The following is a 27266-nucleotide window of genomic DNA, read 5'->3' as shown; positions in this document are numbered from 1 at the left end:
TTAAATTAATAAAAGACGACTTGACAAAAATAAGAATTTTACAACCAATTTTCCAGAAAATTAACCGCGAAAGACGATATAAAACACAGGTTAAATTGAAATAAAATAACTCACTAACTGGCTCTGGCTGCATATACAAACGTTACTGGGATGTTAATGTGTTATATACCATTCTGCAGGATAGGATTACTTCACTCGCTTCGCTTCGATCTTGAGCGGCCGGTAATAGACAACCTACCGGAAAATTTTCCGGCTTTACTAAGTCCGCTACCAACAGCCCCCAGGCCCGACCCAATTAACCCAACACCAGTTCCTATGCCGCTTCCTACCATTCCAATACCCGAGCCAACCAGTGATGCAGCTCCATTAAGCGCACTCCTTGAGCTTCTTTTCAAACCCGCTTCTATAATCATCTTCTTTTCCGCTTCCCATGCAGCATTTTGTTCGTCTTTGTTGAATACATGATAAACTACCTACAGATTAATCCAAGCAATATAAATTATATAAGCTCGTCAATTAACACAAACTTATCTGAGACATTCTTACACGTAAGACTAACTCATTAATTCTATGACCGTCTCCTACAAGACTTGTTAATACAAGACACCTTCATCATTGCTTCAGCTAGGGGTGGGCAACATCCGGTCCGGACCGGAATTAAAAATTCTGGTCCGGTTCCTGGTCCACCATTTTTTAAGATTCCGGTCCGCTCCGGTCTTGGACCGGTATTTTCCGGTTCGGCCGGAAAGACCGGAATTATTTTTATTTTATTTTTTCCTTGAAATATTAATTAAAAATACATTGAAGGCCTACTTAATCCGGTCCAATCCGGTCGGGATTTATGGACCGGAATTTGAAAAAGTGGGCATGTAAAATAATTCCGGCCCAACCGGCCCGGTCCGGTCTTGGACCGGAATTTTTCAGGTCCGGTCCCGTCCGGATTTTTTATAATCCGGTCCGAGATTTTTGACGATTCCGGTCCGGTCCGGTGCGGTTTTGGACCGGTGCTCAGCCCTAGCTTCAGCAATATAAGCTCGTAAAGTAATACAAACTTATCTGAGACGGTCTTACGGGTAACACTAATGACTAACCCATTAATTCTACGATCAAATGAGGAATACATTAGACTTGGGGTGGTCTCTTAGACAAGACCGTCTCATACAAGACTTATTAATCAAGCGAAAATGGATGCACCTTGATTGTAATAGTTCCACTGTCTTTCTTGTGCTTAACATAAGTGTTATGGAGCGATGGGCCTAACTTCAGTTGGAGGAATTCCGTGGGAGTATCAGAAACTAAATCATTTAGACGCAATTTCGTGATGCCCAGTTTTTGGTCGTACCCAGGATCCTTGTCAAAGACCTGCATGTACAGAAGCGCAATCAATGGAATAATAATCACAGCCAGGCATGCAGTAATCCTGAAACTCTGGACCATTGTGATGCAGCTCGCTCCAGTTGATAGCACGCTTAATACGTTCCATGACGTAAAAAAAAATGTATATTCTCTCGTGTACCCTCAACTTTTTCATTTTCTAAGATTACCCGTTTTCTTGCAAAAAAAAAAAACTTTGACCGTCAATAAATATTGACTACAAGTTCAGAATACAATACTTTTTTTTCAAACTGACCGTCTTTAAGAGGTCTTCAGTTTGAAAAAGAATTCGCCGACGTCTCAACTCGTAGTCGGGAATTATGGTCGGTCAAAGTTTATTCGTTAAAAAAGGTTTGACCAACCATAACTACCGGCTACGAGTTCAAAAAGCGGTGAATTTTTTTTTTTTTTCAAATTCAAGGCCTTAACCAGATAATTGGTTTGAAAAAAAAATTACCGTTTTCTGAACTTGTAACAAAGAATTATTGTCGGTCAGTTTTTTTGTGAAAAACGAAGAAAAAAAGCGGGAGATGGAGGAAACAAATCCAAACCTGAATGATAAGTGACTGCGTTTCCTGATCTTGTACAATCACATCAAAAGTTTCATTCCAAAATGGGTTCAGATTGTCATCGACCACCTTCGTTTTAACCTTAAAACGCGGCCTGATATATATGACGGCATAAGGATCCGACTTCCCAACCAAATCCTTGTTCTGTAAATCATTAGCTTTCACTATTGTCACAGTCAGTTTGCCTTGAGGTTTAAGCTCCAAGGCACTGCATAGTAAACCAAAATTAGCAGTATATTACAATTTACATTACAGAAACAGTGAAGTCGAAACCAAACTGTAAAAACAGTTATTTTACCCGTCATGGATAAAACAGTCTTTGAAATGGCAACAATGTAAACTAGTACGGAACCAGCATTTTTAAAAAAACTGTTTTATCCATGACGGGTAAAATCCAAAGGAAAAAAAACAGTGATTTTACCTGTCATGGATAAAACAGTCTTAGAGATGGCAACAATGTAAAACTAGTACGGAGTAAAAGACGCTAAATTTTGAATTTGACCTCAGGAAACCGGCATTTCAAAAACCTGTGCATTGATGATATTAAGGATTTAAGGCAGACAGATTCGGGATTTGATCGACTACCTAGCATCAACCGGATCAGTAATTGGGATTATAATCCTCTGCGGCCATTGAAGCTGGTCAGTAATGATTGATTTCACAGTTTCCTGCAAAAGGCCAAAAGAAAACTGTCGGACCAGGTTGCCTGTCGACAGAACTATTTTAACAAACCGTTTCAAATTATGAAATTTCATAATAACATAGCTCACCGCCTCACACCACAGATCATGACGGACTCTTAGACTATTCAGATTAACGCGACAAAGGGAAACAACTATTCTCTAATTACATCTACCAATTTTTTTTTTTTTTTTTAAAACCAAGTTTACAATACAAACATAGGAGTACTCGAGTTTCTTAGACTACTAGAAAGCCAGTTACTCGAACACTAAACCCTGTAACCAAGTCAGAGCATCATAAACAAAAGTCGCAACAAGATCATTTTATATTACAGAATTTGCTTACATCAATCATATCAGAGATGCCAGGAAGAGCAGTTAGGCTTCCGCCGACTGCTTTTACAGTAAAATCAATCCGAGGTTCTGGCTGGTTATAGGAAACAATATTAGTATAATCATACATTAGAAAAGACACGGTACAATCAGAAGTAAAGAAGAAAGCGATAATTTTTACATCTGCAAGTAGAGAAACTGCAACTGCAGAGATGCAAGGAATCACTTCAGAGAGTTGGAATATAAGACGGATGACAGTGAAAACTTCAAGATCTTTTAACTGCAGTCACCAACCAACCAATGTCGAAAGAATTAGACATGTAATTGACACGTCGAAGATGATATATAGAATTATTAGTAAGTCATTAGAGAGACAGGCCTGAAGAGGTATTGTAGCAACATCTGCAGCTTCAACATTTAAGATGATACTCGGGTCACCACCCCATCGAAGGTCGATATCCATCATTATTTGACTCTTCAGTGGAGTCTGAACACGAATACCTGACAAGCGGTGGTCGTGTGAATCACTAAAAATAATCTAATGTTGGCTGCGTAAGCACTCAGCAAATAATCTAACATCAAAGCAGATATAATAGTCTGAAGTTCACAAATTCCTGTTTAAGACGGACATATCCATCTTAAACTTAAAACGAGTCAATAGGATAGATGAGACAAAAACACAATACCTTCAATTTTAGGGGCAACATTGCCAAGACTGAATTCCTTTAATTTAAGAGAAGAGATTCCAGGAGATCTATAGTCTTCAAGTAAAGGCTCAACACTTTCCCTAATCACAAAATCTGCTGCCTGACATTACATGAATTGCAAATTTCAGATTTCGAAACGGTTCACTATATCAGAGATCAGACAATTTCAAAAATCTAAAGGAACAACCGTCAATATTATTGTTTCAATGAAAATTTAGCGATTTTTGGATTTCCGACTACCACTGTACCAACTACCAAACTGTCAGGAAATCATCTCAACCAAAAGCTACCCGATGCTAATATTCCACGTCCACTGTAGAATTGAGGCGGTGGAATTCGAACCTTAAGCTGATGGTTGGAATTTCATGATCAGTTTATATTCTAACACGAGAGCATTGGTCACATAATGAAACACTGTACAAATTGTTATGAACCTTTTGTATTATTGATGCTTACATCGCCTATGTACGGCCACAACTTGGTCAGCTGCATGTTAACCCAATCTGCCTGAAATAAACCACCATGATACGTAAAACACAAATTATTCAGTAAGACGGTTTTATCCAAATTAATACTAACTTCTCATGTTTTCGCGCATGTTTTTGTATAAAACTGATTTTTATGAGACGGTTTTAATGTTTTATCTCAAAACATAGGTGTACGTTCACATTTAACTAAGATCACTAATTTTTATGAGACGGTTTCACAATAACTGAAGAAAAATGATATAGACCTGTTCAAAATCTGGAAAAGATATCCAGCTTGGGAAACTATCACCCAAAATTTTGTTCAACTCGTCTCTGCCAAGTGATGCAAGTGCCTTTACCTCCGCTGCCTTCATCGACAATTCAACAACTATTTATGTTAGCTAGTAATGCATATTCTTCTGAAGAGTTATGTTACCGTTATTCTCTAATCTTTCCGTCTCACGAGCAATATAAATTTTATCTATTCTCTATCGATACAAGTCAAAAAATTATGTTTTTATTTTATGATTATATTAAAAAGAGAAATGGTAGAAAAAAGAAGGTCGATAAAATTACACTTAGTAATAACCTCATTATAAAGATTTAAATGACCAGCCTACTGAGTAATACGAATTCTCATCTCTTAGGTAATACGGAGGAGTATTTGTATACGGATTTGAATAGTGAAATAAATATATACCTTAGAGGTACGATACTTGCTCCTGCGTTGCATCGATATCTTCCAACCAGCCATCAATGTAATTCCAACTGTAATCCCAAGCATCATTCCCCTCATCATCATCAACTCCATTTTTTCTTCAAATAATTATAAAACAAAAAAATGCCTACAAACAATAAAGTAAAGGTTATGATTTTTGCACTAGGCATTTTACTTGTTGCAAAAGGTACTGCAATAAGTAAAAAAATATACTGCGAAAATAAATTACGTAAACTTACACATTTGACATTAAGAATGGATCGGACAAATTGCTGTAAGGAGTAGCAAGGAAATGTGGATGTGCTTAGTAATGCAACAAAGTCAACAACTTCTTGGTTGACTTTTTATTAGTGTAATAATCGTGACCTTGTTTAATTTGGTTTTATTAAAATAATACTCGTACATTAGTTAAGAATATAAGATTGACTTCCTCCAACATTAATCCTTGACTTTGCTCTCACTCGGGAGTCGGATCGGTCTCAATTTAATACGGATTGTTGTTATGTTTAGTTAACTTAGTTGATAAAATGAAACTGTTACTCGTGGAATCTTGTTATGAATGAGTGTACCAAAAGGTTTTATAAAATAAAACTTTTTGATACACTCAGCATTAGAAGATGTAAGAAACGAGAGATCTATTTCTCGGCCGGAGCAGATTTGCTTCTAAATGTCATCAAGGGTCGCCATTTTACGAAAAGTTCTAAGATACGCCTGATGTACACCTTAACCAATGATAAACTTTAATTTTATTCTACTAATATAATACTATAAGATTCTAGTTTATTATTTATTTTTCATTAGATAGGGAGTACGATCAGTATATATAAGAATTTTCTCGACATTTTACAGAGTAAACCAAGAACTTGACAAGCTAATTGATAAGATTATCTAATGAAGGGAATAGCTTGAAGTGGCTGAACTTTCTGTAGTGTAACGCCAAACTTTTCTTCCATGTCAATATCTTCAGGACTTAACCCATGAGCATGTTTCCAATTAAACGAATGAAGAAGTGTCGCTAACATTAGATGAACCATCCTGTAAGCCAGAGGCACGCCGGGACATATCCTTCTTCCTGCACCGAATGGTAGTAGCTCAAAACTTTGGCCCTTAAAATCGACTTCACTTTCCTTAAACCTTTCGGGCAAAAATGAAAGAGCATTTGGCCATACGCTTGAATCACGGCCAATGGACCATACGTTGACCCATATTTGTGCATCCTTGGGTACAGAGAACCCGAAGAGTTGTACATCCTTTTCGGACTTACGAGGTATTAAGAATGGAGCTGGTGGGTGTAACCTAAATGTCTCTTTCACTATGGCTTGAATATATGGTAACTTTGAGATGTCAGATTCTTGAACGGTAGTATTCTTGCCGATTATTTGGTCTAGTTCATCCTGCGCTTTTGCCATTTTTTCTTGGTTGCGCAGTAATTCTGTCATCGCCCATTCTAATGTGCTAGAGGTTGTGTCTGTGCCGGCTACAAATAGATCCTGATACACACCAAAAGTATATATGACATCTATAGAAGTGATACATGTGATCAAGATATATTAGCGCGTAAAATGCCCATTGCCCCAATGTGTGCTATTATCAGCCGGGTCACTTTGAGCCCAAGATCTGGTGATCTTCAGGTATGGTGTGTTGCTATTGTGAAGAATCACATGTAGATCTCCCACATCGGAGATATAGAAGAGTGATCTAGTTTATAACTCAAGGGGCTACTCCTCCCATTGCCAATTGGTTTTGGGATGGAACCTCCTTGAACTTGTAAAGTGGACGCTCTCTTCTCCTCGACAGCTATCGGGTCATTTCAGGTACGGGTAAGCTTGATTAAGATAATTTCCAGTTTGAGTCTTTCAGGTCGTTTGTTTAGATAACATCGGGTCATTATTTGGTCGGGTAAATGTGGATAGCTACGAGCCTACGACTAGAGTTCTCCCTACGGGGGGCTAACTACGGCAGTGTCTCGCTTGTTACTTTAGTTTTCATGCTCGTTAGCGCTTTAGAAAGATTGCAGGACGTTTACTTACTAAAATCTCAATTATTTCGTATTCAAAAGACAGAAACTCGAGTATAGCTTCATTTCGAAATAGAAACGCACCTCAATTTTGGTAAAAAAAATGCTTGTAATTTCTAAATTAGTATAGAACTCGCACAATAAATGCGCGGTATTTATAAAGTTTTTACTTTTTAGTTTATTATTTATAACATTCCAATATACCTTAATATTTTCATATTTCATCTCATTGTATTTTAATATGAGAAAAAAAAAACTTCAAAACTAATAAAAAAAATTAAGCATGTCATGAAATCTTTTTTTTTTTTTTTTTTTTTTTTTTTATCACAAAGTTAATGATTTCATTTTTTTGTTTTATTGTTTTATACTGTTACTATGTATCAAGTCATTTTCTAAGAAAAATTAGCAATTTTGTATTTTATAATTTTATACCCCTTTTATTTTATTTTGATTAAAACATTAAAATTATATTTTAGAACTTAATGAAAAATTCATGTAATAAGTAAATGGAGTTTGGAGGGAAAACTTTGAGAATAAAGGGAGATGCTTAAAAAACAGGAAGCTTACAATGAGCAAATGTCTGACATCTTCGAGGCTGAACTCATTATCTTCAACCAACTTAAGTAAAGTACCAAGAACATCATCTTTTACCGCAATACCGTCACTCAATCTTTTCTCGATAATCCTATCGAAAACTCGGAGCATCTTATCAAAAGAAACCGAAGTCTTTTTAAACAGTCCTTGCAAATCAAAGTGCCTAACCAACGGGAAAAAATCCGAAACATTTGGCTTTGCACTTAATTCCGACACTTCCCAAAAAATGTCCTTGAACTCTTGCAAACTCGACGAATCATGGTTACCTAGATCGATTGAGAAAAACGTGTTAGACAATAAATTCAACGTTGTAGTAAACGCGGCCTTGCCTATTCTAACAACCTTCCCTGTCTCACAACAATGTCGGACATGATCAACTAGTTCACCTATTTTACTCTGCCTCAGACTCTGGCTCAAATCAAGTCGATGGTTCGTGAATACCTGAACCACCGCGATTTTCCTAAGGTCACGCCATTTTGGACCGACTGGGAGCCAAACCATGGAATGTTTATGATGGTTCGAAACCCTAGCAGCATCCGGAAATGTTCTACTAGAAAATGTTAAGTCGTGCTTAAGGAACATTTCTTTGGCTACTTCAGAGGATGATATTACTATAGTCGTCATAGTTCCTAATTTGAGGGACATTATGGGACCATACTTTTTTGATAGCTCGGCGACAGAACAATGTGTTCTGTCGCCAAGCTGGTGTATGTTGCCTATGATAGGCCAAGGTTTAGGTCCCGGAGGAAGTTCGGATTTAGTAGAATTTTGATAAATTTTGATGACGAAGATTATGGAGATGAGAATTAGAGATATGGTGTAAGGTTCCATTGTTGTAGAAGCTTTATCAAACTAAGTTTACCATCAATTTGTGGTTTTAGGTAGTTTTAATGTAATCGGCCAACTATGCCGTGTGTAGTACATTTTGCTCAATTAATACACATGAAGTTAAGTTTAGGCACATAAGTTTGTGTCCATTTTTCGACCACATATGTTTTAGGCACAGATGCAAAATATTAAAAAAAAAAAAATAGAAAAATTGGAAAAATATGTGTGGCCTGCTACCGGGTTGTAATAAATGAATCCATCAATCATTTACAAATAAATACAATAATTTATTAAACTAAATCCGCTAATTAGCAAACACTACTACTAAATCAGTTAATTGAATTTACTAATCAACATGTCAATTAAATCTGTCATTTATAATCTATTTACGAATCTGCTTGTGCTTATAATAATCTGTTGAATACCAAATAGGATCTAAGTCTTGTTTTGATATTGGCAATAAGCCAATAACAATACAAGCAACTAGTTTTTCTGACTATCCAAAGAATAATCACACTTCTTAATACATTAACATTACTCCAGTGCTTCAATGACTCCCGTAAATTGCAGAGTAAGGTGGATATCGAATATACGCATCCTTACTTTTGTGTTAGCAAAACAAAGAGACAATTTTCGAATGACTAAGATAAAAATTGCACGAGAATTGCATCAAAGGATTACTTCCTTACAATACAAAGAAGCTCAACCAGCTTAATAAGTCATTTTACTTTATTCCATGTACTTCTTAATTAATACCTCACTTCTTAATTCTTCATCTTTTACCCCTTTTCAACCAATAAGGCTCTTATTTTCCTAGAATGACGTTCACAATTAAAGTTCCTACATCTAATATTTGCTCAAGGAGAAGCAAAAAATTATACTCCCTTCAATTCTAAATAAACCTTTCCTATTTTCTTTCCCGTCAATTTACAACAACTTCCCTATTTCTATTTTTTATTAAGTGTTTGGGTGGTTCAAATTTAATTGTATAATGGAGAGACCATTTCCTTTCGGTGGTCCAGATTGTATTCTGGTATCATCGAACGGCTCAAAATTTATGGGTAAAAATAAAGGGATAATGAGATTTGGTTAAAAAAATATTATTAAATGAGTTTAAGAGAAGAAATGGAAAGGAAATTGAGAGAAAAAAATGGAGAGGATCCATTTTGACGTAAGACCTCACATAATTTCCATTTCATTTTAATGTTATTTAAATTAATTGTGAGTACGTAACTTAAAACTAAACCTGGCAAACAGATCGTGTCGTGTCGGGTTCGTGTTCGTGCCACATGTAAACGGATCATAGACCCTCCAACCCAAACCCGACCCAATTAAATTTCGTGTCGTGTTCTTTTCGACCCACTTACATTAATGGGTCATCAAACCTCAACCCTAACCCATTAATTTCGTGTCAGGTTCGGGTCGTGTTTTCGTGTCTTGTCCATATTTGGAAAGTTTAAGTATATTTATGTGATGAAAGATCAAGAAAAATTAGGATTAATTTAGTAAACAGATCTTTCGTGTCGGGTTCGTGTTTAGAGAGCTCAACCCAAACCCAACACAATTAAATATCGTGTCGTGTTCGTGTCGACCCACCTACATAAATGGGTCATTAAGCCTCAACCCAAACCCGTTAATTTCGTGTCGGGTTCGTGTCGGGTTTGTGTCGTGTTTTCGTGTCGTGTCATTGTTTGCCAGCTCTACTTAAAACTGTCTGAAACAGTAATTTGTGATACTTCAAATGTGCTAAAAGAGGATATTCAAATTAATTATGGAACTAATCTTATTCAAGCATCTTTAAGCATCTTTGATTTGAAATACATCTCTCTTAAACTTCATCCACGGACATAGAAATTATAAGACGGTTTTATTTTTTTATTAATTTTTATGCATAAAAGAACTCAGTTACATGCCTGCTACATTGCTATGTAGTCGAATACTTGGATAATCATCTTATAAGGGGAATAGCTTGAAGTGGCTGAGCTTTTTGCAATGTAATTCCAAATTTTTCTTCCATATCTATATCTTCAGGACTTAACCCATGAGCATGTTTCCAATTAAACGAATGAAGAAGAGTCGCTAACATTAGATGCAACATCCTGTAAGCCAGTGGCATGCCGGGACACATTCTTCTTCCTGCACCGAATGGTAGTAGCTCAAAACTTTGGCCCTTAAAATCGACTTCACTTTCCAAAAACCTTTCGGGCAAAAATGATTGAGCATTCGGCCATACGCTTGAATCACGACCAATGGACCATACATTTACCCATATTTGTGCATCCTTGGGTATGGAGAACCCACAGAGTTGTACATCCTTTTCGGCTTTATGGGGTACTAAGAATGGACCTGGTGGGTGTAACCTTAAAGTTTCTTTCACCACTGCTCGAGTATATGGTAACTTTGAGATGTCAGATTCTTGAATTGTTGTAGTATTCTTGCCAATGATTTGGTCTAGTTCTTCTTGAGCTTTTGCCATTTTTTCTGGATTGCGTAGTAATTCTGTCATTGCCCATTCTAATGTGCTCGAGGTTGTGTCTGTCCCGGCAACAAATAGATCCTAATACACACCAAAAGCATATATGACAAAACACACGTGATTAAGAATATATTAGCGCGCAGAATGCTATTATCAGTCGGGTCACTTTGAGCTGAATTTGTGGTCATCTTCAGGTGTGGTGTGCTATTATCGGGTCATTTTGTGTACGAGTCAGGTTGAGTAGAATCATTTTGGGTTCGAATATTTCGGGCCATTTACAGCAAAGTCATTTTCTGGCCGGGTAATTGTGGTTCACACAATCTTGGGTTTGGGTCGGGTCATCCGGTTTTGTTGCCAAAAGACACATAATTTTCTCTGTTTTAGCAACAATCTAGCTGCTGTTTCAACAACATACTAGTTAATTTATATTGCAATCTACCAGGAGTTCCTGAGTCTTGCCTATGGAGGCGGTAGGGAGCAGACGATGAACTCTTTTTTCTGATGATGTTTAAAGACGACCCATAAAAAATACTTCTCCCATTCCAAATATTTTTTACCTTTGATTAAAATAACCATCGTAATGAATACAAAAGGTAAACAAATGACTAAGACGGAAAGAGTAGATAATTGAAAAAACAGAATACTGAGTATAGAGCTCCATTTAGAAAAAGAAAAGCACCTCAAATTGGCAATGAAATGCTAATCACTTATTAATTATTTGCTTAAAAAAACAGGAAGCTTACAAAGAGCAAATGTCTGAGATCTTCAAGGCTCAGCTCATTATCTTCAACCTGCTTAAGTAGAGTACCAAGAACATCATCTTTTACGGCGATTCCATCACTCAATCTTTTCCCAATAATCCTATCGAAAACTCCGATCATCTTTTCAAAATAAACCGAAGTCTTTTTAAACACTCCTTGCAAATCAAAGTGCCTAACCAACGGGAAAAAATCCGAAACATTTGGCTTTGCACCTAATTCCATCGAAGCCCAAACAATGTCCTTGAACTCCTGCAAACTCGACGAATCATGGCTACCTAGATCGATCGAGAAAAACGTGTTGGACAATAAATTCAACGTTGTACTAAACGCGGCCTTGCCTACACTAACAACCTTCCCTGTCTCACAACAATGGCGTACATGATCAACTAGCTCGGCTACTTTCCTCTGCCTCAAACCCTGGCTCGAATCCAGTCGGTGATTGGTGAATACCTGAACCACCGCGATTTTCCTAAGGTCACGCCATTTCGGGCCTACTGGGAGCCAAACCATGGAATGCTTATAATGGTTCGACACCCTTGCCGCGTCCGGGAATGTTCTACTAGAAAATGATAAGTCGTGCTTAAGGAACATTTCCTTGGCTAATTCAGGGGATGATATTACTACAGTCGTAATAGTCCCTAACTTGAGAGACATTATGGGACCATACTTTTTTGATAGCTCGGCGACAGAACGATGTGGTTTATCGCCGAGCTGATGTATGTTGCCTATTATAGGCCATGCTTTAGGTCCCGGAGGAAGTTTGAATTTAGTAGAATTTCGACAGATTTTGAGGACGAAAAAGATGACGAAGACTACGGAGATGAGAACTAGAGATATGGTGAAAGGTTCCATTGTTGTAGAAACTTTGTCAAACAAGTTTAACATCAAAACTAGATCCATAATAACCCTTTATACAGTACAAAAGGATAAGACAACTAGAAAATTCACAATGCACGTTGAAATATAGAATACGGATAATAAAAGTAGTCGGTAGTTTTAATTTAATTGGCCAACTCTGCTGTGTGTACATTTTGCTCCATTAATACTAATAAAGTTAAGTTTTAAGACCATAAGTTTGTGTCCTTTTTTTTATCACAAAAACAAAAAAATTCAACAAAAAATAGCTGTCGGACTCGACAATTATTAAACATCAATAACAATTAGAACTAGAAATTACTCCGTATTAAAACTACAATTGAAAAACAGTACACACAAAATAAACTGTTTCTGAATAACCCAACAAAAAAAAATTGCAGCGAGAACTGCATCTAAGGATTACTTTTTCACAATAAAAAGAAGCTCGACCAATTTAAGAAGTCATTTTACTTTATTTCATCATACTTCTTAATAGCTCGCTCCTGAGTTCTTGATATTTTACACCCTTTGTCCACTAATAAGGCTCTTACTTTCCTCGTACAACGTTCACATTTAAAGTTCCTACATCTAATATTTAATTTCTTCCTTCGGTTTATTATTTAGGGTCACTGAAATAAACGACTCCATATCTTTTATCGACTTTCATTTCCCTCGACATGTTATTGATAGTTATGCCCATACAAGTAAGAACTAGGAACATTCACCAATGCATCTCTCCGAGTCTCTGTGTTGTTCCTTCTTGCTCTTTCGCCAACAAACTCTAAAACAGTTCAACTCAACTACAGTACTACACATAATTGGTGAAAAACTACAAAAGTACTCCTTTTGGACATACAAGACTAATCTTATTAAGCATCTTTAAGCCTCCAAAACAATACTGATCATAGTGCAAGCTCATTTTAAACACACTCCATATAAGTCTCATTTCAGCAACCAAAAAGCACAGCAGACAATTACAAAGGTTTTACTTCATAAATTTGCGAATAAACTTCCTGGTACATTTTGCTCATAAGTGGGAAATTAAATCATGGACGCCTTGAATGAAAACCAAGAAGTTTATCCACGGACAGGAATTATAAGACGGTTATTTATTAATTTTAATGCATAAAAGAACTCGGTTACTTGCCTGTGTAGTCGAATACTTGGATCATCTTATAAGGGCAATTCTGCAAATGGTGGAAGTAGCTTTCCCCGGTTTGTTTTTTAGAAGACCAAAAATGAAAATTACGTCAACTCACCATCCATTACCAGAAAAAAAAAATACAAGCGGCAGTCGGTCAATGTAATACAACGCAATTTCATTAAAACTTACCCGAATCAATGATTGATCATGCTACCACGACTACGAAATGTATCACAGACATCACCCAATTGGCCAATTGACAACAGAGAAATGTTTTATTAAACAGATGTACAAACTAGATGTAAAATTCCAATTATAATAAATCAATAATCAGTTTCTGTTTTTAAAAAGCCAAAGACATACAACTATAAAACATAACATAAAAAACAATGTAATACAAGCCAAAGACAATAGCTGTAGAGCCTGTCAGAAGTTTCCATAAATTTTTATGACTGCCTTTTTTTTTTTTTTTTTTACAACAACATTAAAAAATGAGGAGGTAAGGGGGAGTCAAGTGAAAATAAGATTGTGACAATACCGGTCTGTTAGATAGAGATGTTGTTTCTGACTATATGTTGATTGTGTCGAGAAATGCACCGGCAAATGAAGCCCAAACATTATGGCCCTTAGCTAATACAAGGCCAATAAAGACGTAACTAGACCAATAAGGCTTTTATGAGTGGTACAAAGACGTAACTATACCAATACGGCTTATACAAGGCTACTAGCCAATCTCTGACCAATACGTAGCTACATAGTTACTTGGCTGATACAAGGCCAATAAAGACATAACTAGACTGATAAGGCTTATATACCAATACGGCATATACAAGGCTAATAGCCAATCTCTCACCAATACGTAGCTACACAGTTACTTGGCTGATACAAGGCAAATAAAGACGTAACTAGACCAATACGGCTGATAAAAGGTCAATAAAGACGTAACTACACCAATACGACTTTTAAGTGATACAAAAAGACATAGTAAACCATGACACTGTACGAATCTCAGTGACCGTTAGAGTGATCACGACCGATATTGCGATATAATACAATGTATACAGCCAATACAGGAGAAGGATTGCGGTAGGTTTCCGACGACTAGCGTATAACCAATCACATTACATTAACATGAAAAGAATCAAACAATTCACCTAAAATACACATCAATTACATGTAATATAACCAACAACTATATCTAATCAAGTTAATTATTTTGATTAATTGTTTCATGTTGGATCATATAAATACAATAACGAACTTCAAAATTTACGCGCATTTCAACAAACAGGTGATGTGCAATTAATCATTAAAAAAAATGAATGAAGCAAAGATTGAGAGTAAAAATCCGATAATTCAACAAATTAATTGAACAATTAATCGAGCAAAGATACGAATTCCTAACAATTATTTGAAGATTGATCAAATCCAAGTTAGATTACCTAATTAATGGAGTTTGAAGCTTTGGGCTCCTCGTAGTAGTTGATACTTGATTGAAAGCTTGAGTGAACAACATTGGAATAAACACAATAAAACTCTTTCTCATGTAACATTGTTGAATTCTCGCGGTTCGAATCCGAAATCTATGGTTAAGCTGAAAAAATTGAGGGTAAACATTTTATCTTTGCACTAGAGGTGGCCACGGGCCGGGCTTGCATTGGGTCGGGCCTGTTCAAGGGAAGGTCATGCATGGGCCAGGTCAAAGGTTTAGTGTATTTTTTTTTATTTCTTTTTGTTTGTGACGAGTCAAGGATGGGGCAAGTCCATTTTCGTCGACCCTAAACTAGCCCGGGCAGTTCACGGATCATACTGGGTCGAGGGCGAGCTGGCCGAGTCTGGGAGATGTTAACCCCCGAGTGGTGGGTCGGGTCGGGCTGACCCGACCATTTGGCGAACTCATATAAATGTACATGTCACAACTCACAACCCATATAAATCAAAAATAACATAAATAACATGAGTACTCCGTAAGAAATATTACAAGTTTGAATGAAAACCACGAAAGCTTATCCGCGGACATAAGAATTATAAGATGATTATTTATTAATTTTTATACATAAAAAAACTCGGTTACTTGGATCATCTTATAAGGGGTATAGTTTGAAGTGGTTGAGCTTTTTGTAGAGTAAGTCCGAACTTTTCCTCAACATCTATATCTTCAGGACGTAAGCCATGAGCATGTTTCCAATTGAAAGAATGAATAAGAGTTGCCAACATTAGATGCACCATTCTATCGACCAGTGGTATAGCGGGACATATTCTTCTTCCTGCTCCGAATGGTAATAACTCAAAATTTCTGCCCTTAAAATCTACATCACTTTCCATAAACCTTTCGGGCAAAAATGAAAGAGCGTTTGGCCATACGCTTGAATCGCGACCCATATAGGGGTGTTAATGAGCCGAGACAGCTCGCGAGCAACTCGAGATCGGCTCGGTCAAAGCTCGGTCAAAGCTCGGCTCGTGCGAGCTCGACTCGGGATCGGGCTCGGCTCGAGAGCATAACGAGTCAAGCCGAGCAAACGCTGGCTCGACTCGAAAAGCTCGCGAGCAGCTCGAACATGTGTGATTAGATAAGATATTCCTCATATGTAGTAAAAATATTTTATCATAATTATATCTTTGTATCATACATATCAAATGTCTCATCGATTTGTCAAATATTCTTACATATAACTTTTTGAGCCTTGTAATTAATTAGCAACAATTGGTCTCCCTTGTGACGGGTTACCATTTGTGGCGGATATTTTGTGAGATAAAATGGTAACAAAATGGGTTAGTGGAGAAAGGGGACCACATGAACAGTGTTGCAGAGAGAGAAAAAGTGGGTACTTTGTGAGGTAAAATGGTATCCGTCACTCCAAAGTGACGGATATTGCAGGTCACAAATGAGAATTAATTAGCAATTATATATGGGCTCGATTTGAGCTCGAATTTGGCTCGAGCTCGCGTTAAAGCTCGCAAGCTTGATAACGAGCACATTTTTTTCAAGCTCGGGTAAGCTCGAGATCGGCTCGAGATCGAATTTTTGTTCTTGAGCACAAGCCGAGCAAGGCCAAGCTCGGGCTCGGCTCGGCTCGTTAACACCCCTAGACCCATAGACCATACATTGACCCATATTAGTGCATTCTTGGGTATGGAGAACCCATAGAGTTTTACATCCTTTTCGGCTTTATGGGGCACTAATAATGGAGTTGGTGGGTGTAACCTGAATGTTTCTTTTACCACAGCTTGAATATATGGTAACTTTGAGATGTCCGATTCTTTAACTGGTGCAGTGCCAATTACTTGGTCTAGTTCTTCTTGAGCTTTTGCCATTTTTTCAGGGTTGCGTAGTAACTCTGTCATTGCCCATTCTAACGTGCTAGATGTTGTGTCTGTCCCGGCTATAAATAGATCCTGATACACATCAAGATATATTAGCGTGTTAAATTACAGTGCCCCAATGTCTTGTTATCAGTGGGGTCACTTTGAGTCAAAGTTCAAGTCGTGTCCAGGTACATTGTGTTGTTATCAGGTCATTTCGGATACAGGTTAGCTTGAGTCGGACCATTTTTGGTTCGAGTCTTTCGGGCCGTTTAAAGTAACATCGGGTCATTTCTGGTCGGGTAATTGTGGAACACACCATTTCGGGTTTGGATCGAGACATGCGGTTTAGTTGCGAAAAGACCCAAAATTTTCTTTGTTTTAGTAACAATCCAGCTAGTAGCTAGCAGCTAGCAGCTACTGCTTCAACGTGTTAGAAAATATTAATGTAACACCCAGGATTTGTAGGAGCGTTGTTGACTGACCATGTTGACTAAACAGACCTTAGGAATGATTGGTGAGAGATCAGACTGGTGATAGGAGACATTTTGATTGGTTACTCGACCTAGCGGAGGCCACTCGGCCGAGTACCACCAATACTCGACCGAGTGGAGTCTACTCGGCCGAGTATTCCTATACTCGACCGAGTATGACGGCTGTCGACGCGTTATTATAAATGCGAGTTCGCGAGATTCATTTCTATTTTCTCATTTCCTCGACAGTTCCTCTTTCTCTAACCCTAGACCATCCCTTTTTCTATCACTCCATAGCCTCATACCTCTAAGAAGTTAGCCTAACCCTACCATGGGAACGTCGGGACTCGCGGAGCAAGGAGGTCGTGAATGGTGGTTGTCTATGTCGTCATCGATGTGCAAGGTTAGGTAAGTTGCTGCCTTGGGTTCTTTTGTGTGATTATTTGAGTATAGTGTGTAATAGGACATGGTTACCATTGTTAGGGTGCTTAATGAAGTCGCGCGTGGCTATGAATGGAAGTCTTTCATGCTTTGTTATGAGGTAGGGTCTCCCTACTCAGTCTACTGTTAATTGAATTGAATTTTATGATTGTATTGTGAATCATGGCTATCCGCTGATCTTTGGAGTATAGTGGTTGTGGTAATGTTGACGTTGTCGTGTGACAGCTGTGATGTTGGGATTGAGATTGTGGTGGAGTCACTTGCGGGAGTGGCTTCACACCCTAGTTCGCCCTCCGTGGAACCCGCCACGGGAGGGGATGTGCACATTAAGGGACAGGGATCGTTAGTCGCTCGTTGAGGAGCCGGACTAGGTGGGGATGGGCTGCGGTCACCCATCAAGGCGAGGATTACCTGTTGCGATGGGTAATGGCGGGACTACGCACTTCGTGTGTAGTCGGTGTGTGTGTACGAGGTGGTGAGTTGGGATAGTGAATGATCAGCTATTTACTTTATTGTCTTATCTTTTATTTGATTAGTCAGTACTGACCCCGTGTTGTTTTGTGGTATCTGCGGTGATCCATTCGGGGATGGTGAGCAGTTGACTTAGCAGGTATTGTTGATTACCGCTGCTGGGATTGGAGGGATCGAGTCATCACGCTACTGGTCTAGAGATGTAGAATCACAAGTGTTGTAATTGAACTGTGTTCTAGGGAACTTGAATAGATTGGTATTGTAACAGATTCTCTAATGATATAATATTGTTCTTGTATTGTCTAATTTGATCTACCTCCTCGGGAAACCGAGATGGTGACACCGTCATATACTGGAATGGTCCTTGGTAAGGCGTTACGGTGTACGGGGTGTTACAAAGTGGTATCAGAGCCGACGATTTTGGAACCTGAACTAAGGAAAATAATGAACATAGGGTGTCAATTAAAATGAACCTGGTGTATGTACGTTGGGAGCCCCAGCCGATGCTAGATTTTGGGTGAGTAGGCGCCCTCATTTCAAAATCATGGCCCCATCGGACTTAAGCCAGACACGGGAAAAGGGTAGCTAGTGTGAGTCGTGGGTTGCTAAGTGTTGCGTGCTGTGTGCAACCATTGTGTGTGCATCTATTACTAGAGTGATATGTGTTAGTTAAATGTGTAGAAAAGTGGAAGTGAATATGGAATTATTGCAATGTGTGATCAATGACAACTTAATCACTTTGTTTCGTTTGGGACGTGTTAGGTGTGGAATTATTGTATTACAAATGTGAATAAGGTGTATGTTTGGTGTTTAGCAGAAGTGGAAATGATGTGATATAGAGCTAAACCTAGTAATTACCATAATTGGATTGTGGCATGTGCCTTATGGGTACAGTAAAATAGTTTATTGGTATAGTGAGGGATAAAGTGAAAGAAATGATTGTTTGGAGATGAATGTGCAGATATACGTGTTGTTGTGTGTTTACGTGGTAGGAATCAGCTTTAATTGTGACGAGCCGGAATCCCGGAACTCCGAACGATGTTATTTGGTTTTGCAGGAACAGTGAAAAGTTACGACTCCTTCCTTATTTCAAAAATTAGATGGAGTAGATGAGAGTACTCGACCGAGTGGACCAAACTCGGCCGAGTGTCAGGTTACATAACCAAGTGCCCATTTTGTTAGAATAATAATCTATTCTGGTCCTCAAAACTCGACCGAGTAAGAATGGTACTCGACCGAGTATTGCACACTCGGCCGAGTATCGTAAGCACTCGACCGAGTAGTGAACACTCGGCCGAGTATTCCCAACACTCGACCGAGTGTTGCTGTAGCAGGCCAATTGCGGGTTATACAAAAACCCTAAATTCGTGCCTTTCTTTCTTATTTCCGCCTCCCATCTTCATCTTTTCTTCTCTCTAAAACTCCATACTCCTCTTCTCTCAAGTTTTTGGGTGAAATCTTGGTGCCACACTTGTCCTTAGTTGCCAATAATCAGTTTAAGGTAAGACCCAAACTCAAAATTCCTTATTGTTTTCAAAGACTTTGTGTATCAACATGCTATATTTCGATTTCTTGTTAAAAACAATCTGAATCTTGTCCTAAACTATTTGATTTTCGAATGTGAACACATATAGAACTTGTGTACATCTTTGGTTGATTGATTTCATGAGGTAAAATTCACTTTCTGAATTCTAGGGTTAGCAAAACGAAATTCTTCTTAATTGTTGATGAGTATTTCCTGATTTGAAGCAATTTGAAAACTTAAAACTAGGTGAATTGTAAAATACATGGTGATTTCTGATAGTTTATCTTCCAAAGCTTATTCCAAAATTGATATACAAGTAGAACAGTCCGTCTTTTGTGTTAAGAACTTTCAAGTGTCAATCCTTTGTTAAAAATGTTTTTCTTGCGGTATGGGTGAAAACTAGAGGTTTACCCAACAAGAGACCTCGCGCGGAGGTCCAACTTGAGGTTGGGCAAGGTAGCAGTGGACCGGTTGTACCGCCGGTGGCGGCTCATCCATCAGTAATTTTCGCTAACTTTGATCACCGTAAGGCTTTCGTGGCTCTTATGCGTCGTCCTTTTCGCCCCACCCGTTGTGTCAACCCTAGTATTCTTGAGACTCTGGGGATTAAGGAAGACATAGTTCACATTTTCAAGATTTTGGGCATGGAGGGGTTGTATCACTTGAGAAAGAAATCATACCCTCACTTGACCCTAGAGTTTTTGAGTTCTTTTGTGTATGATAAGAAGGGAAAGACCGTCTCTTTTCGTCTCATGAATAAGGATCATGAGCTTACCCTGGATGAGTTGGTGACCATTTAGGTTTAGAGGTGAGGAGGATGACTACCTTAGTGACGTGGCCAAGAACGTTGGCGCACCTCGATTACTTCCTTATTTGACCGTAGCGACCCGCCCCTACCGTCAGTGCCATGTTGATTAATGATATCCAACACGTTTCCCTTCGTATGTTTCTAAGGATGTTGACCTGTCTGCTTTACTCGAGAGAGGACGTGAGTAAGCTCAATTCTCACGAAGTTATGCTCCTTGTGTCCTACCTTAACCTCCACCGCCGGAAACCGTTTTACTACAAAGTGCTCCTGGTATAGTGTGCTCTAGTCCGGAGCGCATGGCACGATCCGAGACCCGATTTATTGCTTGCGGGGCCATAGTGACCCGCCTAGCTCGGCCGATCGGCCGACTTTGAGGCCCCACCTCCTGAAGGGAATGAGTATGTTGAGGTTGTACCTACCATGGACGCCCAGTATTGGCGTCAGAACCGATGGTTGAGGAAGATGGATGATGGGTCGTATGCTTGGAGGGTGAGAGGGACTATGTGCATGGTGCTTCCTGACCCGACTCATCTCCCCGTTGTTGATCACTTGGCCGAGTGGGAGCCTTGTGGCATCCCTGACTGAGCCCCGCCTTACTCGATCGACCCTCGGATTCTCCTGGACTTACCTCGAGCCCGTCACCGTGCACGAGGGACAAAGCAGCAGCACCTCCCCCACCTAGGGAGCGTCGTGGCGTTAGGCGACCCTAGGGTAGACCCAGTTGTGTCCGAGCCCTCTTACTCTGCCCCCGACTCCTACCCTTACCATCCTTATCGCATTCGTCGTACCCTACGGTGCATGACCCTAGGATGCGGCCTCATGAACCGGGCCGAGCGGATCTCTTCTACTTTGGTGCTCCGTAACCTTCACGAGATGACCCTTAGTCGGGCATCGGGACCGATTTGCTCACCGTATGGTGGAGAGGACCGGGAGTGGATACGGGAGTGTTCCACGATTCTGGGGTGGACCCGAGTTTCGGAGACCTCCGGAGGAGACCGAGTTTGCTACCTCGCGGACCGTGGGAGCCAACTCCGGCAGATCACCGGGAGGGGACTACTCAGCAGCAGCAGGTTTTCCAGGTGCAGGGAGTTCAGGTGCAGGTACCTCTGGCGCAGGTGGCGGTGATGACATGGAGGAGGGTCCTCATTGCTGATCTTGGATGTTACTATTATTTAGTTGATTTCTGGGATGTTAGATTTATTTAGTGGTGATGGATTTGTTTTGTGGTGTCGGATTTATTGCCTCTTCTTTAGATGTTGCTTTCGAAATTTGGTACTTCTCGTTGGATGACTGTATTTGGCCATAAGGCCGTTAGCTACTTAATTATCGTGCGGAGACATGTTAAATGATGTGTATGTTGGGATTTAGATGTGTTTTATATTACTGTAATGAGTGTGATGCAGGTTGACGGTAAATACACTATGTAAAATCGTTCAAACGCCCTCTGGATATGAAAACTCGGCCGAGTATACGCCGTACTCGACCGAGTAGAGCTCACTCGGTCGAGTAAACAAATTCACTCGACCGAGTTTTGCTTACTCGACCGAGTAGCCCTCATACTCGGCCGAATGTTGAGGTAACAGAAGGCACATGTGAAGTTTATATGATAACTGTATAGAGGAGTGGTCCATGTCTTATCACGTTATTTTATACCATAATAATCCACATAGGTGAATGATAGTTATACCATGGATACGTGATTGAGAATGTTTTGTGTTACGACGTTGCTTGGTTGTCAGGAACTGGAGTGGTTTCAGGGAGGAAGACTCGAACCATTGAAATTATGTGAAAGGTAACACCTTACGCAACCAGCGTAGTGGTTGTAATAAGTTTTATATGGAGATATGTTTGGTTACAGTGATAATTACCTCAACGATTTTCGCGTCACACTGCCATTTCTCATTAATTATACGGACCGTGTCATACGTTATTAGGTTGCTGTAATGTTTTGGTCCTTATGAGTCACGAGTATGTAGTGTCATAATCTGGGGTATGCTACAAGGGTCTATGAGTAATGTCACCGTCATGGGGTGCGCGTTAGCCTTAGTTAATAGTGAACTTCGGGGACGAAGTTCCTTTAAGAGGGGAAGAGTAATGTCGCAGAATTAAGTATTTAATTATGTAAGATGTGTGTTTAGTTATACTAGTTAGCATTCGAAATTTATGTCGATGTTTCCTTGAAGCGATAGCTATGTGGTATTCGAGTAATATAAAGATTATACTATACACGGGGGTCTCAACTCAAGTGTTATGACAAGTACTTTATTTATGAAAAATGTATCTTAATTATGTATAAGTAGTTAATTTTATGAAATATTTAGAATCATATGTATGTTAGGTACGCTCACATTCGGGATTACTGGTTTACAACTATGTTTTTTTTAAGCTGCATCTATGCTGGATTCAATTAATATGAAAAGTTTTATGGCGCAAGGGTATCAAGTAATATGAAAATTCGATTCAATTGATGATAAATGATATACGTGTTCGGAATGTGGTCATGGTGTATTTATGTGCTTCGCAATGGTGTATCGCCTTGCATTCGTGTATTTAATATAAACGTATGGAACGTGGTAGTACAAGTGTGTATGATTTTCTTACATTGTGTAAAGTGTTGCAATTGCATATTTGTGTAGGTATAGGGCGAATACTGTTTTGTGAATAGGTTAATGTTTACGAAGGTAGCTGTGATAGGTGATTGTTGTGGAGTAAGATGGCTAATGGTAATGTATGGATAGTGTGAATTTGTGTACCTTTGTGAAGGTGGTTAAGGTCATGGTACGTAATCTTGCGGGGAGTGTTGTGCGGGCTGAACTTCGGGGACGAAGTTCTTTTAAGGGGGGAAGACTGTAACACCCAGGATTTGTAGGAGCGTTGTTGACTGACCATGTTGACTAAACAGACCTTAGGAATGATTGGTGAGAGATCAGACTGGTGATAGGAGACATTTTGATTGGTTACTCGACCTAGCGGAGGCCACTCGGCCGAGTACCACCAATACTCGACCGAGTGGAGTCTACTCGGCCGAGTATTCCTATACTCGACCGAGTATGACCCTGTCGTCGACGCGTTATTATAAATGCGAGTTCGCGAGATTCATTTCTATTTTCTCATTTCCTCGACAGTTCCTCTTTCTCTAACCCTAGACCATCCCTTTTTCTATCACTCCATAGCCTCATACCTCTAAGAAGTTAGCCTAACCCTACCATGGGAACGTCGGGACTCGCGGAGCAAAGAGGTCGTGAATGGTGGTTGTCTATGTCGTCATCGATGTGCAAGGTTAGGTAAGTTGCTGCCTTGGGTTCTTTTGTGTGATTATTTGAGTATAGTGTGTAATAGGACATGGTTACCATTGTTAGGGTGCTTAATGGAGTCGCGCGTGGCTATGAATGGAAGTCTTTCATGCTTTGTTATGAGGTAGGGTCTCCCTACTCAGTCTACTGTTAATTGAATTGAATTTTATGATTGTATTGTGAATCATGGCTATCCGCTGATCTTTGGAGTATAGTGGTTGTGGTAATGTTGACGTTGTCGTGTGACAGCTGTGATGTTGGGATTGAGATTGTGGTGGAGTCACTTGCGGGAGTGGCTTCACACCCTAGTTCGCCCTCCGTGGAACCCGCCACGGGAGGGGATGTGCACATTAAGGGACAGGGACTGTTAGTCGCTCGTTGAGGAGCTGGACTAGGTGGGGATGGGCTGCGGTCACCCACTGGCGGCGAGGATTACCTGTTGCGATGGGTAATCTGGCAGGACTACGCACTTCGTGTGTAGTCGGTGTGTGTACGAGGTGGTGAGTTGGGATAGTGAATGATCAGCTATTTACTTTATTGTCTTATCTTTTATTTGATTAGTCAGTACTGACCCCGTGTTGTTTTGTGGTATCTGCGGTGATCCATTCGGGGATGGTGAGCAGTTGACTTAAGCAGTATTGTTGATTACCGGGGATTGGAGGGATCGAGTCATCACGCTATCGGGTCTAGAGATGTAGAATCACAAGTGTTGTAATTGAACCGTGTTCTAGGAACTTGAATAGATTGGTATTGTAATGATTCTCTAATGATATAATATTGTTCTTGTATTGTCTAATTTGATCTACCTCCTCGGGAAACCGAGATGGTGACACCGTCATATACTGGAATGGTCCTTGGTAAGGCGTTCTGGTGTACGGGGGTGTTACAATTAACATCAATTTTTTTTTTGTTAGAAAATACCTTATTTATAACATTTTATCATTAAATGATTACTTTCTATTATGTAGAAAAAATATTGATATTTTCTGATTTAAGATAACACGGTCTGAAAGGAGACCTATTCATATAGTCATTATCTTAAATCTCTTATTGAGATTTAAGATAGCATTTTATCATTAAATTATACTCCCTCCTATCCACTCTTTTCTTCCCTATTTCCTAAAACGGATTATTCAGGTTTCTTCCCCTTTCCTTTTTGAGAAAGTTTTTATTAATATTATACTCTTACCTCTTTCCCCTCATCAAACCCCACTATATACTTTATTAATATTTAATTCTAATTATTTCTACCTCTTTCCAATAACCAAACCACACGCATCTCCTTTATTAATATTTAATCATAATTAGAATTTCTCTCTCCAATTATCAAACCTCACTCATATATTTATCAATATTATACTCCTCACCCTTAATCTCCGTGCCCACTTCAAAGGGGAAAAAAAGGATGGATAGAAGGGAGCATGGTATTCAAAAGGACTCGAGATATCTCTCCACTTCTGTGTCCCATTTTCTATCTCATTACCTTTATCTTGCTACACATCATGTGTCACAAGGAAAATACAATAAAACATAAAATTTGACAGAGAATAATCTGCTCTAATTCAAAAGACAATATTGAGTATAGCTACATTTGGAAATAAGAAAGCACCTCAAATTGGTAAAAACGTTGCTAATCACATCTTAATTATTCAATGGATTTTTTCTAACCTATATCCACTAGGCATAGAATAAGAAAAAAAAAAAAGAATTAAATGTGTTTCTTGTAAATAAAAGTAAAAGTGATGAGATATTACAATTTCCCATGAAAATAGCATTTAATTTTTTTCTTTTTTTGATTTCTTATCCTATGCCGAGTGAGCATAGGTTAGAAAAACCGTTATTCAATTTATCCGATCATTTGTTTACTTATTATTATTATTATTATTATTATTATTATTATTATTATTATTATTATTATTGTAAAAGGTATTATAATCAAAGTCAAACAAATGATTGAGACAAAAAGCGTATCAGGAAGCTTACCATGAGAAAATGTCTGATATCTTCAAGGCTCAACTCATTGTCTTCAACCAGCTTAAGTAGAGTACCAAGAACATCATCTTTTACGGCGAAACCATCCCTCAATCTTTTCTCAATAATCCTATCGAAAACTTCGATCACCTTATTATAATAAACTGAAACCTTTCGCAAAACACCTTGCAAATCCAAATGCCTAACCAACGGGAAAAAATCCGAAACATTTGGCTTCCCAAATAATTCTAAGACATGCCAAACATTGTCCTTAAACTCTTCCAGACTCAACGAATCATGGCTACCTAGATCAATTGAGAAAAACGTGTTGGACAATAAATTCACCGTTGTAGTAAACGCGGCCTTACCTACACTAACAACCTTCCCTGTCTCACAACAATGTCGTACATGATCAACTAGTTCACCTACTTTCCTCTGCCTTAAACCCTGGCTCAAATCAAGTCGATGATTAGTGAATACCTGAACTACCGCGATTTTCCTAAGGTAACGCCATTTTTGTCCTACTGACAGGAAAGCCATGGAATGCTTATGATGGTTCGATACCCTAGTCGCATCCGGGAATGCTCTACCAGAAAATGTCAAGTCGTGCTTAAGGAACATTTCTTTTGCTACTTCAGCGGATGATATTACTATAATTGTCATAGTCCCCAATTTGAGAGTCATTATGGGACCATACTTTTTTGATAGCTCGGCGACAGAACGATGTGGTTTGTCGCCGAGCTGATGTATGTTGCCTATGATTGGCCATGCTTTAGGTCCCGGAGGAAGTTTGGATTTAGTAGAATTTCGACAGATTTTGAGGACGAAAAAGATGACGAAGATTACGGAGATGAGAAATAGAGATATGGTGTAAGGTTCCATTGTTGTAGAAACTTTATCAAACAAGTTTACCATCAAAACTAGATCCATAATAACCCTTTATACACTACTAAAGGATAAGACAACTAGAAAATTCACAATGCACGACTTCTTGTGTAGGAAGTTTTGCTCAATTAATACTCATAAAGTTAAGTTTTAAGACCATAAATTTGTGTCCTTTTTTTGACCACAAAAACAAAAAATTCAAAAAAAAATAGCTGTCGGACTCGACAATTATTAAACATCAATAACAATTAGAACTAGAAATTACTCCGTATTAAAACTACAAATGAAAAACATTACATACAAAATAAACTGTTTTTGAATAACCCAACAAAAAAAAATTGCAGCGAGAACTGCATCTAAGGATTACTTTTTCACAATAAAAAGAAGTTCGACCAATTTTAGAAGTCATTTTACTTTATTTCATCATACTTCTTAATAGCTCGCTTCTGAGTTGTTCATATTTTACACCCTTTGTCCACTAATAAGGGGCTTACTTTCCTCGTACAACGTTCACATTTAAAGTTCCTACATCTAATATTTAATTTCTTCCTTCGGTTTATTATTTATGGTCAC

The 27266-nt window shown here is 38.8% G+C and overlaps 4 protein-coding genes across 4 annotated transcripts; all 4 read right to left on the bottom strand.

Moving 5' to 3' along the window:
- LOC141586024 (calcium-dependent lipid-binding protein-like) lies at nt 1-7529 on the bottom strand. Its single transcript, XM_074407118.1, has 12 exons — nt 7433-7529; nt 4831-4975; nt 4397-4498; nt 4120-4170; nt 3643-3763; nt 3336-3457; nt 3138-3236; nt 2970-3050; nt 2529-2611; nt 1926-2151; nt 1195-1362; nt 1-473 (listed from the first exon to the last, which is right to left on the bottom strand). Exons 2-12 carry the CDS (start codon nt 4939-4941, stop codon nt 192-194), a joined length of 1446 nt encoding a protein of 481 aa, XP_074263219.1. The 5' UTR covers nt 4942-4975; nt 7433-7529; the 3' UTR covers nt 1-191.
- On the bottom strand, nt 5612-8391 carry LOC141586023 (cytochrome P450 76AD1-like). The gene is made up of 2 exons (XM_074407117.1): nt 7433-8391; nt 5612-6338 (listed from the first exon to the last, which is right to left on the bottom strand). Exons 1-2 carry the CDS (start codon nt 8288-8290, stop codon nt 5733-5735), a joined length of 1464 nt encoding a protein of 487 aa, XP_074263218.1. The 5' UTR covers nt 8291-8391; the 3' UTR covers nt 5612-5732.
- A 1642-nt stretch (nt 8392-10033) lies between these two features.
- On the bottom strand, nt 10034-14959 carry LOC141586020 (geraniol 8-hydroxylase-like). The gene is made up of 2 exons (XM_074407115.1): nt 11507-14959; nt 10034-10844 (listed from the first exon to the last, which is right to left on the bottom strand). The coding sequence occupies exons 1-2, from the start codon at nt 12422-12424 to the stop codon at nt 10236-10238; spliced, it is 1527 nt and encodes a 508-aa protein (XP_074263216.1). The 5' UTR covers nt 12425-14959; the 3' UTR covers nt 10034-10235.
- Nucleotides 14960-15410: 451 nt separating this feature from the next.
- On the bottom strand, nt 15411-26946 carry LOC141586022 (cytochrome P450 76T24-like). Its single transcript, XM_074407116.1, has 3 exons — nt 25821-26946; nt 16621-16919; nt 15411-15906 (listed from the first exon to the last, which is right to left on the bottom strand). The coding sequence occupies exons 1-3, from the start codon at nt 26736-26738 to the stop codon at nt 15603-15605; spliced, it is 1521 nt and encodes a 506-aa protein (XP_074263217.1). The 5' UTR covers nt 26739-26946; the 3' UTR covers nt 15411-15602.
- Nucleotides 26947-27266: the final 320 nt, after the last annotated feature.

The sequence above is a fragment of the Silene latifolia genome, chromosome 6 (genome assembly GCF_048544455.1).
Source record: "Silene latifolia isolate original U9 population chromosome 6, ASM4854445v1, whole genome shotgun sequence".
NCBI lineage: Eukaryota > Viridiplantae > Streptophyta > Magnoliopsida > Caryophyllales > Caryophyllaceae > Silene > Silene latifolia.
This window is presented reverse-complemented; position numbering and strand designations above follow the sequence as displayed.

Coding starts and splice junctions, on each gene's coding strand:
- LOC141586020 (XM_074407115.1), bottom strand. CDS start 12,424: ATGGATCTAGTTTTGATGTTAAACTTGTTTGACAAAGTTTCTACAACA. Junction 10,845..11,506: donor ATCTCAGACATTTGCTCTTT/GTAAGCTTCCTG, acceptor GGTGTGTATTAG/GATCTATTTGTTGCCGGGAC.
- LOC141586022 (XM_074407116.1), bottom strand. CDS start 26,738: ATGGATCTAGTTTTGATGGTAAACTTGTTTGATAAAGTTTCTACAACA. Junction 16,920..25,820: donor ATATCAGACATTTTCTCATG/GTAAGCTTCCTG, acceptor GATGTGTATCAG/GATCTATTTATAGCCGGGAC. Junction 15,907..16,620: donor ATATGGGTCAATGTATGGTC/TATGGGTCTAGG, acceptor TTAACACCCCTA/TATGGGTCGCGATTCAAGCG.
- LOC141586024 (XM_074407118.1), bottom strand. CDS start 4,941: ATGGAGTTGATGATGATGAGGGGAATGATGCTTGGGATTACAGTTGGA. Junction 4,499..4,830: donor GCAAGTATCGTACCTCTAAG/GTATATATTTAT, acceptor TTGTCGATGAAG/GCAGCGGAGGTAAAGGCACT. Junction 474..1,194: donor GTGGAACTATTACAATCAAG/GTGCATCCATTT, acceptor ATTAATCTGTAG/GTAGTTTATCATGTATTCAA.
- LOC141586023 (XM_074407117.1), bottom strand. CDS start 8,290: ATGGAACCTTACACCATATCTCTAATTCTCATCTCCATAATCTTCGTC. Junction 6,339..7,432: donor ATGTCAGACATTTGCTCATT/GTAAGCTTCCTG, acceptor GGTGTGTATCAG/GATCTATTTGTAGCCGGCAC.